The following is a 14,744-nucleotide window of genomic DNA, read 5'->3' on the forward strand; positions in this document are numbered from 1 at the left end:
TTGCAGTTTTCTTATTTAAAAAATCTGCTGCTTTTTTCTTTTGACATCTGAAACAATCAGTTAAAAATAATCTAATGTAGTCACCTGTAGTCGTGATTACACAATTACCTTTATTCACCTCTACCAGTTCAAATTAGCATCACGTTTGCCAGAGCAGAGCTTTACCCTCATGCATACAGTTGCAAGAAAAAGTGTGCGAACCCTTTGGAATTACCTGGATTTCTGCATAAGTTGGTCATAAAATGTGTTCTGATCTTCATCTAAGTCACAACAATAGACACACACAGTCTGCTTAAACTAATACCACACAAACAATTATATGTTTTCATGTTTTTATTGAACACACCATGTAAACATTCACAGTGCATGTGAAACCCAAGGCTAAAGACTTCTTCAAGAGCTAATTGGAGTCAGGAGTCAGCCAACCTGGATTCAAATCAATGAGACGAGATTGGAGGTGTTGGTTAAAGCTGCCCGCCCTATAAAGAATACACACCAGTTTTGAATTTGCTATTCTTAAGAAGCATTGCCAGATGTGAACCATGCCTCGCACAGAAGAGCTCTCAGAAGACCTACGATTAAGAATTGTTGACTTGCATAAAGCTGGAAAGGGTTACAAAAGTATCTCTAAAAGCCTTGATGTCCATCAGTCCACGGTAAGACACATTGTCTATAAATGGAGAAAGTTCAGCACTGTTGCTATACTCTCCCTAGGAGTGGCCGTCCTGTAAAGATGACTGCAAGAGCACAGCGCAGAATGCTCAATGAGGTGAAGAAGAATCCTAGAGTGTCAGCTAGAGACTTAAAGAAATCTCTGGCACATGCTAACGTCTCTGTTGACGAATCTACGATACGTAAAACACTGAACAAGAATGGAGTTCATGGGAGGACACCACGGAGGAAGCCACTGCTGTCCAGAAAAAACATTGCTGCACGTTTGAAATTTGCAAAAGAGCACCTGGATGTTCCACAGCACTACTGGCAACATATTCTGTGGACAGATGAAACCAAAGTTGAGTTGTTTGGAAGGAACACACAACGCTATGTGTGGAGAATCCAAAGGGTTCACATACCTTTTCTTGCAACTGTACATTACACAAGTCCCTGGCTACTTTGCGTTACCTTGGCTATGGACTGACAATAAAATCTCCCAATGAAAAGAGGAAGACAGGCCAAATGTAAACAGGCCTCCAAAAGCAAACTGCTTCTTTCTGCTTGTTTCCTTTTACTTCCTTTTCCTTGAAGTGATCCAGGAGAACTTTTATCCCAGACTAAAACATTTAGGTCTTGGCTGTTATTTTCAAAGTAAGACCTACACTTCAAAACCGTCCATTTGAATATCATTGAGATTCCCTCTTGACGTTGGGTTTCTGCATGTATCAATATATCAAAAATGACAAACAGACAGATTTGAAGTTTTGGACATATCTAGAAACTTAGTTTTCTATTTATTGGACTGAATGAGCTTAGTTTACAGTATATGGAAATATTTGTGCATATTCTGCATGAATTATGAATATATACACAGGCTTGTAAGAGGGACATGCTGATGCAGGTTAACAGCTTATTTCACAGCAAACCTAGGCCAGGATTTGCTGTTCACATCATGGTATGAGGAATACTGGGGAATGTGTAGGTGGTGTGATGAGTACATACTACTACGCCAGATTCATCTGTCTGTATTAATGATTGCAGTTGATGTTGATGGCTGTCTACTTTCTGAATGCCCTCCCTTTTTTTATTTCTCTTTTATTTCTCATTCTTTTGCTGCCTCTAATAATGCAAACCTTTGTAGAAGAGTCCGGTAAGCATTTTGCCTTGCATGCTGTTGTGTGTGTGTTTTTCTTGTTGATAGATTCTACTATGTTGAGTTTTTGCTCATGAACCCTAATGTGTGTTGCCAAAAATAGAACTACAAAGGACCAGTTAGTAATAACTTAAGGCTTTATTATTGGTGTGTGTGTGTCAATGTAGTGTTATTTATAGGCACATTAATGCATGTGCATGTGTTCGACTACTCAGCATTCTCATGGCACGTGTTGATTTGTTTTGCCTCGAGCAATGTTTTTTCCACTGACTAAGATGTCTTAAATCTGATTTTAATTGGTCCTAGAGTCAAGTTTGAGTTTTTTACATTCCAAATGTCACAACTACAAGCAGTAGAGTAGGCGAGGAAAAGGTCAGGGATGGCGTTAAGAGGATAGAAACAAAAAAAGAGATTGTGTTTTCACATATCATTTTTCTCTGTTTTATTTTGTGCCAGCATTTTAACAACAAAGGCTTGAGCTTGAGGACAAACATCCTATTTTATAATGAATTTGTCATATTGTATAATATGTGCCATTGCTGTAGCCTGCTCTATGTTTCTACAAAGATCCCCTTAGGTGAGGTCGGTCACCTAAGGTATGATCTGCCTCAGTTACAAAATGTGTTATATCTCCAGCACCAAAAACAGAGATGCAATATATATATATATATATATATATATATTTTTTTTTTTTAAATAACCAGGACAAATAATATGCTTTTATGATTTCAAATATATCACACATTTGTAAACAACTATCTGTGTGCAGAGACCAATGTGATTCCCTGGCGGGCTCAAAGGTCACTGTGTTTAACTCTGAACACTTCCTGTTGTTCTTCCTGTTTACTTACGGCAGGGAGATGATGATTGGTTATGACGAACAGAGTTGCGCAGTGTCCTGCACCAGTTTAGCCAATGAATTGAATCCCTTCCACCAGCTAGTCCCACCCCTTTGTTGCATCACTTTAATCACTCATGGCTCACTGCACAACTGGAACAAGCACAAGAGTAAGAGATGGAGGGGAGAGAGGGTGGATGCGACGGAGGTGACGCAGGCAGATGGAGAGATTTCAATCAAAGAGACCAAAGAGGGGCAGATGGGAGAGAAGAAAAAATGAAAAGAAACTTAAAAGGATTAAACGGCAAAAATGACATTGGTTTAAACAAAAAAATTATCATAAAAAGGAATAAGGATAGAGATGAAGATATAAATTAGAGAGTATTTGGATAATATTCAGTAACAGCAGGTTCACAGATGACATTGAAAATTCAGGCAAAAACCACAATTTATCTGAAGGCCTTGAATCTTTACCCTTTGTTTTTTCTAACCATAAACAGACAAAAAATATGACAGCATAAACACACAGATCAGTTTAAGTTCATACTTGGCTATTCTTTATACCTTTATTATCCAGGACTTATTTAACTACCTGCATTTATGCTCACAAATCCTATGGACATGTTATTGTCCTGCGGCGATTACAGACACCTCCTATCTTAAGTTTTAAGTTAAGATGGTCTGAGGTATAATTTTTCCCAATTTGGTATTAAATAAGCAATTCATAACTTGCTTTATTTCATGTTGGAACATCTTAAATACTCAATCCAACATGGCTCATCATCTATTCTGTATGTTACCCTACATTAACACCTAACGCTTCTTTTCTAGTTAAACAACTTTGTATTTGTTTGTATTTCTCATTGGAACAAAACAAAATGGAGCAAATACAATAAATAGCACTTAACTTCAAGACAGATGAGTGGGAGGTGTTGAGAACATCTCAAGATCCTTTGTAAAGGGATATTTAAAAAAAAACATTATCATGGTGAAACACTACCTGGGAAAAAAGTGGAAGTAGGAGAGAGGTTATTTAAGATTTTGGGAAGTAAGGATCAGGTCTTAACCCAATTACCAAACAGTTCAGTGCTGCTGCAATAGGATGTTTCTGTAATTCTGCATCTTATCCCCCAATCTGAGCGACCAGGCCCCTATTCTTTTCGTCATATATATGATGTGTGCTTTACTGATTTGTCACTCTCTGACCAGGTGTCTCTTCTCTCTTCCTTTTTGCTGGTCACAGAGACGTAGCCCGGTAAGTGTCCTTTTCCTCCGCTCCCTGGGGTTAGGTACAAATAATGTCACATACTTCCCGTACACTTCTGCTCCTCACCCTGTTCTTAGATTCGATTAAATAAGACAGGACATTCGTAGATGGGTGCAGTGGCTGAGGCGTGGGTCAAAACTGTCAACTAATTTGTTTTGACATTAATATTTAAAGGTATAAATAAATAAATATTTACACCAAAAAATAAATACTCCTAGATTCTCAAGATCAGCAGTGTCCTTGTTTTGATCTTGAATGGTTTCTTGCGAGGTCTCTGTAGTGGGAGAACATTTGCACTTTTGACAGTTGGACCCTTTGATGTCTTACTTCAGTCACTCCCCATCGTCGTGTCTTCTTCTCTCATCTGCTGCCTGTCTCTCCTCCTCTTTGCTCCTATCTGCAATCTGCCTTTCTTGGCCTCTTGTGTTCCTCACATGGTGAATTCATACAAACCTAAAGACGAGGGTGTTTAAGATCTCAGCTGGAGAGGCAATATGATGGTGCTGTTGCCTCTCCAACAACAGAACTCGTTCCTTTTTTTACTTTCTCACATTTGAACTTTATCAGGCTCACGCCTTCTCTAGTACCAGGGGTGGCTTTTTAAGACTTCAAAGCATGTTTTGAAAGCTTTCCAATATTTATTTTTGTCTCTGACAACTCAAATCACTGCTTACAGCGCAGTTGGCTCACTGCAAGCAGCAGTTGCCATTTTCTAATGTAACAATGTTATTATTACTGGAATACCTTGGTCTCTTTAATTTAAACTGCATCTCTTATAGCTAATAGATATCTTTCCTGTTCCATATGATGTAAGTTAGCTGCTGATGTGATTTATAAGCACTCGCTGTGCCATATTTCACTGAATATACAGTGTTCAAATAATCACTTTATAAAGCATGTCGGCCTGCAGTGTCCCTGTTTTTTGTGTCAAGACGATAACCTTTATTGTACCCTTTATTTCTTCTTATTTCTCTGCTGTCTAAAAAGTTATTCCTTTAGAACAACCCTTCCTGTACCAGTTTCCTGTGTGTGTGTATTAGTAATGCCTGTGTAGCATGTAGCTGGTCAGGTAGTCTCATCAGATTAAGTCAACCTGAGGCTGTAGTTCCCTCTCTGACCTTCAACACTGTAGAACCTACATCAATGTTCTTTTAAAACCTATGTGGCTTTTTATATCAAAATAAATGTGTCTTTGATCTGCCATTCAACTACATGTTATGTTTTCTGTGAATTTGCGGCGTTCTTTGCTTAAATGGGGCTATGTAGGATACTGATTCTAGTTACATTAAAGACGGTTATATTGTTGGAATTATTACAACGTTGTACTTGTGCGTGACTGTTGCTATTTTGTGTCTTTATTTTTTACATTTTACTGTAATTTGTTCATGTTTCAGGGTTTGAAAAGGAACACATCCAGTGAGTATCAATCTTGTTGCACCTTAGGATATTTAAATATGGTGAATTACAGAGAATGTGATCGAGAACACGTGGTAAACATATGTAATTGTAGTTCCAGGGGAAGAGATTGCCAGACCGAGGCGCATCATCCCAACTTTACCCACTGTGGCCCCAACACCCGCTCCAGCACCACAACCCCCCAGGTATGACCCTCACTCTTCTCTGACAACAGACACCTATTTCATTTAGAATTTGTGAAAAGGGGTTGGATGAGGTACCTATTAATCTTACATATTTTTTAAGAATATTAAAAACTGTGTGCTAAATTCACAGATTAACCCGGCTTCATTTTACTGTTCTGTTAAAAGATGAACCTTTATTGTAAGATGTGCAGTATATCTGCAGTGTACAAGCTAATGGAGGTGATGTTAGTGGGGATATGCCTGGCAGGTTACAGTAGTTATATGTCATGTCATCATTTATTTGTCTTCATTACAAATATATTACATGTAGCACACAACAGTGTCGCCTCTCAAATGTCCCCATCAAGTGTCATTGTGCTTTTTGGGAGTTTGGTCAGTCCACCCAGCAATGATACATCCTGTTAATGTGAACTGGGTATTTAAGTCACAGCGGACCATGTCACTTTTCAGTTTTGAAATGCTTAAAGGTGGGGTAGGTAAGTTTCAGAAACCGGCTCGAGATACACTTTTTGTTATATTCCATGGAATGCTCTTAACATCCCGATAGCAATGAATATTTTAAGTGCTTTGACAAAAAATCCATAAAAAAATGTCATCTGTCGAAGCCGTAATACTGTAAAAAGTACAACGGATGGATGGATCCGTTGATGGATGGAAGGATGACAGGCAGGTAGACCATCCAATCCGTTTAGCCGGGCCGGCTAAACGGATTGGATGGCCTACCTGCCTGTCAGCCTTCCATCGGGGCACAAACTTATCTTGTGCCCTCATTGGTCATGTGCGCGTTCGTGTGTGTTGGAGGAGGGGCTCTGTAAGGAAGTGGCAGATTTTCTCCGGTTGTGTATTTTCAAATTCTAGTGATCTCGAGCCGGTTTCTCAAACTTACCTACCCCACCTTTAAGATGTCATCCACTGACAATGTCATCTCCTTTGTTGTATCCCTGAAACATTCTGGATATGGATAAAGGCTTATATGTTGAAGCCATATAGCTTCATTGATCAGGAACCCCAGCTGGGATGTGGAGTTACTTTAGTTTTAACGAAAAAAGTTCATAATAGCAAATTCATGCTACCATAGAAAGAAGGGAACAACATTAGGTAATACTCTTGTCTTAAAGGTGGGGTAGGTAAGTTTGAGAAACCGGCTCGAGATCGCTAGAATTTGAAAATACACAACCGGAGAAAATCTGCCACTTTCTTATAGAGCCCCTCCTCCAACACACACAAACGCGCACATGACCAATGAGGGCACGAGATAAGTTTGTGCCCCGATGGAAGGCTGACAGGCAGGTAGGCCTATAACAAAAAGTGTATCTCGAGCCGGTTTCTGAAACGTACCTACCCCACCTTTAACTAAAGGCCGAGAGATTATTTGATGCGTTAGTTCTAACATAATGGCATAAAAACACACCCCGATTTTGTTTTAGATTTCGCCGAACCTTTGCCTTCCCACAAACATATAAGATGTCTGGGACAAACATTGTTTGTTTTGTCGGAGGCCCTCTTGAGGCTTCAGTGCATCCACAATACTGTCACTGTGTTTATCTACCAAACAACACTGTGCTGCTTTGTGTGCTGCGGGGACATAAGCGCATGTTCTTCTAGTATAACTGTTTGTGTTCATGGTGGTGATCATAGTCTTCCTCTACATGTGTTTCTGTGGTTTGTTTGATGCCAGACTTTACTGTCCACATGAGGCTGTTGTCTGTCGAGTGCCGTTAGCCATGGTCCAGCTGCATGTTTAGATATTCCTCCTGTATCACTCTACATTACTACAGAACATTGTTCTACTCTACACTGCATGGTTTTGTCACAGCACAGCCCTTATAATGAACCTGTAATAACTACTGAAAATGATTTGTAATTGTAGTAAATATTGAAGGTGAACTTTTGCAATAGCTGTAGTTTATGGTTCCACATGTTAAGAATTGTCCAAATGAAGTCATCATACATTTGTGAAAGCAAGATCAAATTTAGCAGATTTAAAAAGGTGTATATGGGGATACTGATGTATTAAAATGCTTTCTACCTGTACCATGATCAGATCATGTAAGCTATACTTGCTGCTCATTCCTAAAATGTCCTTCTTTACAATAATTGCTCTCCGAATGTCATGTGTGTGTTGCAGCAGTCAACAGACACCGTTCTCTGAAGACACCACAGCCTTATTTGGGCCTCCCTTGGATACAGCCTTTGGAGAATCAAAAACTGAAGGTAACCCTCCTCCATGGTTTTTTGTCAATCCGTGTCTTTGTCTATTTATTCTGTCTACGTCTTTGTGTCCGTTGTTAGAATATGTCCGTGTTGACAGTTGTTCCCAGTGTTGTTGTTTTGTCAAACTGTGATAGCAACACAATGAAAATATCTTTCTGAACACACATTTATTGTCTCAAGAGTGCCAGATAAGCCCTGCTCAGCTGTCAAAGCAGATACCCCCCCCCCTCTCACACCAATGTCTCTAACACTGCTGTTATTCCCTCAGACTTACAGAGCAGTTGTGGATTTACTCAATCTGTCATCATTAGGGTCAAAGTTGAAATTGGCACCAGTCATGCTATCAGCCAATCCAGTTGGAGTTAGACTCTGAGAGAGTTCTTAGCTGTTATGCAACTGCAAGTCAGGCAACATCCACCCCACACAAATTCCTTTCATACATTTGTTCAGACAATAAATATATGTGTGTGTGACAACTGGAAATGTTTAACTTTTTTGTTGATTATATTTTTTAATTCAAAGTATCATAAAGTGTAGGCATGTGTGATATGAATTATTATTTAGTTGGGGTAAACATTAGTTTACACTCAATTGTAAGGCTCAGGTGCAGGTTGCTTAAAGAAATGTATTCATGTATAATCTTGCAATATTTTGGATTTTATACGACCAGAAAAAAGGTGTTAAGCTATTTTGTTATTGCTGGCAAATGCTAAATGTAAAAAAAGGCTGAAGAAAAAATAGGCTCTCATGGCATGGCAGGGCTAAGATAGTATAGTCAATGAAAACATGTAGACTAGGACAGATGTGGAGCAAATGTTGTTCTGTATATCATTTAGAATTTAGCCTTCAGAATCAGCTCTAGTGAATAAGGTTGTAAACATGTATTGAGACACATTTAGTGCTGAAGCCACCATGGCCATGAAATTGCAATCCTTCTTTCTGCTTCAGTAATAAATGAAAATGTATTTTAGATGTTCTGCTGTTGCAACACATCCTATGTACAGTTTGTGCCTCAGGCTGATAATCTGTTTCGAAATATTTTATTGACATGCTGATCTTGTTTCACCTCTTACTTAAGTCTCATAAGCTTTGCAGCATTAGAAGCCCTTTAAATGTTTTGGCTCTACTACCCCTGACTCATCCTGTTCTGTCCCCTCCTGAACTCAGTGGGTGTGTTTGAGTCCGATGCGTGGGGGATTCCTCTGTCAGAGCCTGAATCCTCTTTGACAAGATCCTTCCCTACAGGAAGTAAGTTTTATAATTATTGCGTAATGTGCTGCACTTCTTCTTCTCCTCCCTGGAATGACTGCTCAGATCCATCAGCTCACTTCATGATCGTCTTCCGACTAACAAACAAAGCTGCACACTGACCGATCAATAACACGCTGCTTCTCATTCTCATACAAACTGCCAGCTCTAACTTGGGTCATTTCATCAGCCATTTCACAACCAATAGATTTAGAGTTGTTTTTTTATTATTATGGGAAAGTTCAGTGCCCGTCTCCCATACTGCACCCATCCTACCTCACTGGCTTCTCCTTGCATTTGGCATGGTGGTAAATGAATGTGCTGTGCTGTGCTGCATGGTGAAATGCTATTGGGATTTTTTTTTTCAGGTGTGGTAAGGCCTGTCATGTATGGGTCCAACTTTTTAAAAATGTTTCTTCTCATTTGAAGAATAAGTCGTTGTATGCAGCCCACCGTATATTGAATTCACTTCATCCAAGCATGTCTAGACAGTGATCTTCTGTTTTGCCCCCCGCCCGTGGGGCTTAACTGGTTAACGGGAGTAATCATTGTTGTGCTTATATTTGTATTACAGCTCCACCTCCACTTCCACCCAAGTTTGTCCCGCCCCCCGCCCCATCAACTGGCCCTCCCTCTGCAGATGATGCCGGTAAGAGGTCTTCTTATCTATTTCTGCCATCTGGAAATCACACTGTCTTTGGCAACTTCAGGAAACAGACAAAGTCGCTGAGAGGCTGAGGTCGGGCCTGGTTGAACTTGTCTGACACGCTATCCAAAAATGAATTGGTGAGATCAAAATGCGGTGACATTTATTTAATGAAAAAAGTTAGATCATCAACATATTAAAACGGGGACAATGAAATTGTATTAATAACCAAAACAATCGTTGTGTTGGCGGTCAACAAAAAATACAGCGACACTTTCACTCCTCACACAACAGGTGATTATAATCCGAATGAGTGCCGCCCATATCCATGTGACCCATACAAACCAACGCATTGCGATCACACTATAAGATTGTGATTATACAAATCATTACCCTTAGAAAAAACATAAACTCGTACAAACCTAATTACTATTAAAACAAATACACCACTTTGTTAGTTTCATGGCTACACTGTAATAATAATAATTCCTTACATTTATTATAGCGCTTTTCCAGTGCTCAAAGCGCTTTACAGATACACACATTACACATATTTTTTATACATGCAATGGTCACTGTGGACAATACCCACAGGAGCAAGTTCAGGTGAAGTGTCTTGCCCAAGGACACAACGGCTTTACAGACGCAGCAGCGGCGGGTTTTACCCCTTGATCTGATGATCATTGCACAGCGCACTGCGCCACATCTTCACGCCTCGAAGTCATCGAGGCGCTTTTACAAGTACACATTGATATCATACATGTACTGTGGAGCAAATCCGGGTGAAGTGTCTTGCCCAAGGACACAACGGCCTGACGCAGTGGCGGCAGGAGCGGGTTTCGAACTGGAGTTCCCCAGCACCCCCCTTGATCTGATGATCAGATGCACAGACCACTGCGCCACCCATCACTGCAGGATAAAGCTAACATTCAACATCATCTCAGTGGCTTCTTTCTCTTTACATTTCTGGCTTGACCTTTCCCTGTCTGTCATGTTATATGTTTTTGTGTAACTTTGCCAAGGTCCTCTACAAACCCTTTGATTGGTCACTGGTTGTCTGTGTTTCAGAAGTGTTCACAGAAGCCGACGCCCCCACCAGAAAGCCCTCTATAGCGGACTTAGACAACATCTTTGGACCAGAGCAGCCTTCGTCTGCTGGCGAGGAAACGAGTGACTCGTGGGTCAGCTTTAGTTTAGAATCAAGTGAGCAGCGGCCTCTCCCAGAAGAACCAGCGCCTCCACAACCAGCCTCTCCGCCTCCACCTGAATCTCCTGCCCCACCTTTACCGGCATCACCACTTCCTCCAGAAGACCCCGCACCACCTCTCCCAGCATCCATTCCCCCAAAAGACGAGCCCCCTCTCCCAATCTCCCCGCCTCCCACAGAGGAGCCAGCTGCACTTCCTGTCCGCTCAGGTCCTCCCACACCTGAAGACAGGATTCCTCCCACGCTCGCCACCTCTCCACCCCCTGCACCGCCGAAAGACATTGCCTCCCCTCCCGCTTCCTCTCCCCCTCCTCTGGACTCGCCCCCCAGCGTCCCACCAGCCCCTGCTCCCAGAGCTAGCACCCCTCCAGCCGTGACTCCTCCCACTGAGCAGCCTGCAGCGTGCTCCGTCCCACCGTCACTTGTCCTGTCTCAAGAGGAGCAGGCCGAGAACACAGAAGTCACCCAACCCAAAGAGGACGGAGTGGAAACTGTCCCCTCGCCCACCGAGGCTAACCAGGGGAGTCGGAGTACGCCTCCCCCACCTCCTCCCCCCACATATCGAGAAGTGGTTTCATCACCGGGTCCCACATCTGGAGCTGGCGGCACGAATAGCGGTGAGCAGTCAATGATTCAAACTAGAATATATGTTTATGGAGGACAGTTCATTTGGAGCTTGTATAAGTAAATCACACCTAGATATTAACAACTTTGTTTGACGGACACATATAAAACTGGAATTATGACAACACATGGTGAATTTCTTTGTCATCATCAGCCATGTGACAATTCTTATCAATTACCATCCATGCCTACAAATAAAGTCAGGTAGAGATGTTTTGACTGGTGTTAAGAAGGGATTGTATCACCAGCATTACACCATCTTTGAGTTTGCCTTGAGCTGATTGCAGTATTGCTTTGTTGTTAAACTGAAAAGTAAATCTGCAATTGTATTTATCCCCGGAAAAGAGGTGATGTTTTGATGCAGTTGGATGTTCTTACCATTGTGCCTCAAAACTCATAGCATAGGTTGTTATTCTGACTTACTCATATTTAATGGGACTTCACTCTGGTGGATTTCTTTTTGAGTTTGTTCACATACAGTAACTCTGTTAGAGTGGCTGACTAATGTTATGAACATTTAAACCGTCCATTATGCAGGATAGAAAATGTTTTCTCTGGTACATTTTAATTATACGTAATTGTGTGAGAAAGATATCTAAAACCAAGGGGAATTATTTATCATAGTTTGGCCAGTGTTTCAAAAGAAAGGGATATAGAATGTATTTTGTCTGTTTGCAGAAAAAAAAAAGTCAATTGTGAGATGTACTGTAACAGATACTCAAGGCAGCTAAAATAGGAGGTTGACTGTTCTTAAACAATATTATAAAAACTTAGTCTGTATCTTTGCTATGCTCTTTCATCACATTGTATGCATGAAGAAATATTTCCAAATAATCTGTGTAATAAAGGTTCTGGCAACCCAGCATTTATTTTGCATTTGTACTCCACTGGTTCCGCCATGGTGAAGCGTCTAAAAAGAACGGTAGGGTTTATAAATACATCTCTATGTGTCTCTGCTCTGTTTTGCAGGTTCCTCTTCTCCGGTGCGACCTTCCACTCCTTCGTCAGTCAACCCAACCCCCCCACCACCTCCACCTCGCCCCTCTTCACGGCCCAAACTTCCTCCGGGGAAACCCACTATAGGAGATGCAGTAGGTGTTGCAGTTGATCATATGTTCACTTCTAGTTGACGTAGTGTTTTGGTATGCATAAGATGAACATAAATGTATTTTAATCTGTCTTTCTCCTACGGTCTTTTTCTCCCTTCAGAGTCGTCCATTCAGCCCGCCGGTCCACTCTGCCAGCTCCCCTCCTGTCGCCCCGTTGGCGCGGGCCGAGAGCACCTCCTCCATCTCTTCCACCAACTCCATGAGTGCCGCCACCACCCCCACCGTCAGTAAAGAGCTCTCCGTGTCCGTGTCAGGTGTGTGCTCCCTCAGCGGTCACTGTCTGCGGTCTTCTGACGCCTGTGATAGCTGAATTTAACTCTTCCATGTCTTTTATTAAAAGTTCATTATTGATTTTATGCACCGGCCCTGTCCTTCCTTGTTTGTGTGGAATGAGTCGTGTAGTTTTGCATTTATTTATTTATTCATTTTTCTCCTTCTGGAAATGGTGACAGCCTCCTTCCTTTATGATCCACTGAATGATGAATTCAGTTATACTGGGCATAACCCATGCATGACAGCTGTTACTATCTGGAGATAAATTGGTATAAATGTAAAAAAATAAATCCAATTCATTTAAATGAGATTACAAGAGCATTGTGAGTGGGTGGTGTAACAATTTGTTTATAAGTCTCGATAAACCTTTATTATAGGAATCGATGGTTTAACACAATTTCACACTCATTGATCTACCTTTTTATATTTTGGGATTGTAGGACATTGCAGTGCAGAGTTGTTGATGTAAATTAGGGCAGATTAACATGGCTGAGTCATAAAAGATTAAATAAATTAACAATCTGGAGGCAGCAATAGTTATATAAAAAGGAATATAGTCCCTTGTTAGAGGTTGCTTTTTTCATAACTGATTGGGCAGACAAAGGATTAGTAAACAGCTTAAGTACATTCAGACTGTAACACACATGCTGCTCAGAGTTATCAGCAGTCGCTTTTATGGCCCTTCGTGTACATTTCGATGGAGTAAACGTCACCAGAACAGTTACAGTTTTAAACTGACTGTATTACAGTTTAAGTCATTTTTTTCATTTCATTTTGCATTTCCCTCTCTTTGTGTTTAATATGCTTATTCCTTTTGTTTGTTTTCTACATAATTCATTGTTTGTGTGCAGTGCCTTTCAGATTTTCTACATTTTGTAATTTTTTCCTTGGTTTGATTTTCTCTCTGTATTTTTGTTTTGCCGTTTGTTCGTCTCTTTATTTGTCCTTTGGCTTGTCAGAGGATGATGCTTATGTAGACAAACTGCCCACCTTTGAGAGACACTTTGATTCGTTTGCAGGTATAGTAAAGATCCCCTCAGAGAGAGGAAAGGGGACGGGTTGGGGGAGAATCTGTTTGATGCTCTTTACCCAGGGTGCACTTAGACGTAGAAGGGTAAAGGTCTATCACCGAGTGTTTTGGTGCTTCTCAATTAATGTCAGTCAAAAGGTGACGGTATAAGGACACTGACACATTCTCCTTTTTGGGTCTTTTTCCCACGTTCTCACAGGCATAGTTTTATAAAGCCTGTTTTGATGGAGAAGAGTTTTATAAAAATAGCATCCGTATACCTACTGATTTGACTAGTCTACTTAAGGTTTAGATCATAGATGTAGGGACAAGCCACATGCTCATTCTGTTCTGTTTAAACATGATAGCGTTTCAGAGATATTACCATTTTTCTACATTTTTCTTCCGACTCATACCCTTCCACACATTTGCCAATCATTGAGTAGTAACCTCTTTCTCTCTTTTTCATTCTCACTTATATCTCTCTTGTTAGTTCATGATGATATCTGCCAAAAACTGAAAGCTTTTGGGACACAAAAAGCTGCATCTGTTGCATAACTTTTATTTTTACAAAAAAGTTTGAGTGTCTTTCCCCTTGCCCATCTGCCCCCTCGTGAGACGTTTCTCTCTGTTTTATGACTGTGCACCAGTAGCTGTCTCGCCATGTCACTATGGCAACCTTGTGTGTGTGTGTGTGTGTGTGTGTGTGTGTGTGTGTGTGTGTGTGTGTGTGTGTGTGTGTGTGTGTGTGTGTGTGTGTGTGTGTGTGTGTGTGTGTGTGTGTGTGTGTGTGTGTGTGTGTGTGTGTGTGTGTGTGTGTGTGTGTGTGTGTGTGTGTGTGTGTGTGTGTGTGTGTGTGTGTGTGTGTGTGTGTGTGTGTGTGTGTGTGTGTGTGTAGAGA

General features: G+C 41.0%; 1 protein-coding gene across 1 annotated transcript in view; it reads left to right on the top strand.

Annotated features, from left to right (window-relative positions):
• The window catches only part of sgip1a (SH3GL interacting endocytic adaptor 1a), a 66,821-nt gene that overhangs the window by 40,798 nt on the left and 11,279 nt on the right, over window positions 1–14,744 (top strand). The window contains exons 7-15 of the mRNA XM_034080597.2: window positions 3,889–3,900; window positions 5,307–5,328; window positions 5,423–5,513; window positions 7,642–7,727; window positions 8,895–8,975; window positions 9,550–9,624; window positions 10,690–11,445; window positions 12,422–12,543; window positions 12,662–12,815. Coding sequence (XP_033936488.1) covers window positions 3,889–3,900; window positions 5,307–5,328; window positions 5,423–5,513; window positions 7,642–7,727; window positions 8,895–8,975; window positions 9,550–9,624; window positions 10,690–11,445; window positions 12,422–12,543; window positions 12,662–12,815 — 1,399 coding nt within the window. The remainder of the gene's footprint in view (window positions 1–3,888; window positions 3,901–5,306; window positions 5,329–5,422; window positions 5,514–7,641; window positions 7,728–8,894; window positions 8,976–9,549; window positions 9,625–10,689; window positions 11,446–12,421; window positions 12,544–12,661; window positions 12,816–14,744) is intronic.

This window comes from Pseudochaenichthys georgianus, chromosome 4 (assembly GCF_902827115.2).
Source record: "Pseudochaenichthys georgianus chromosome 4, fPseGeo1.2, whole genome shotgun sequence".
Classification (NCBI taxonomy): Eukaryota; Metazoa; Chordata; class Actinopteri; order Perciformes; family Channichthyidae; genus Pseudochaenichthys; species Pseudochaenichthys georgianus.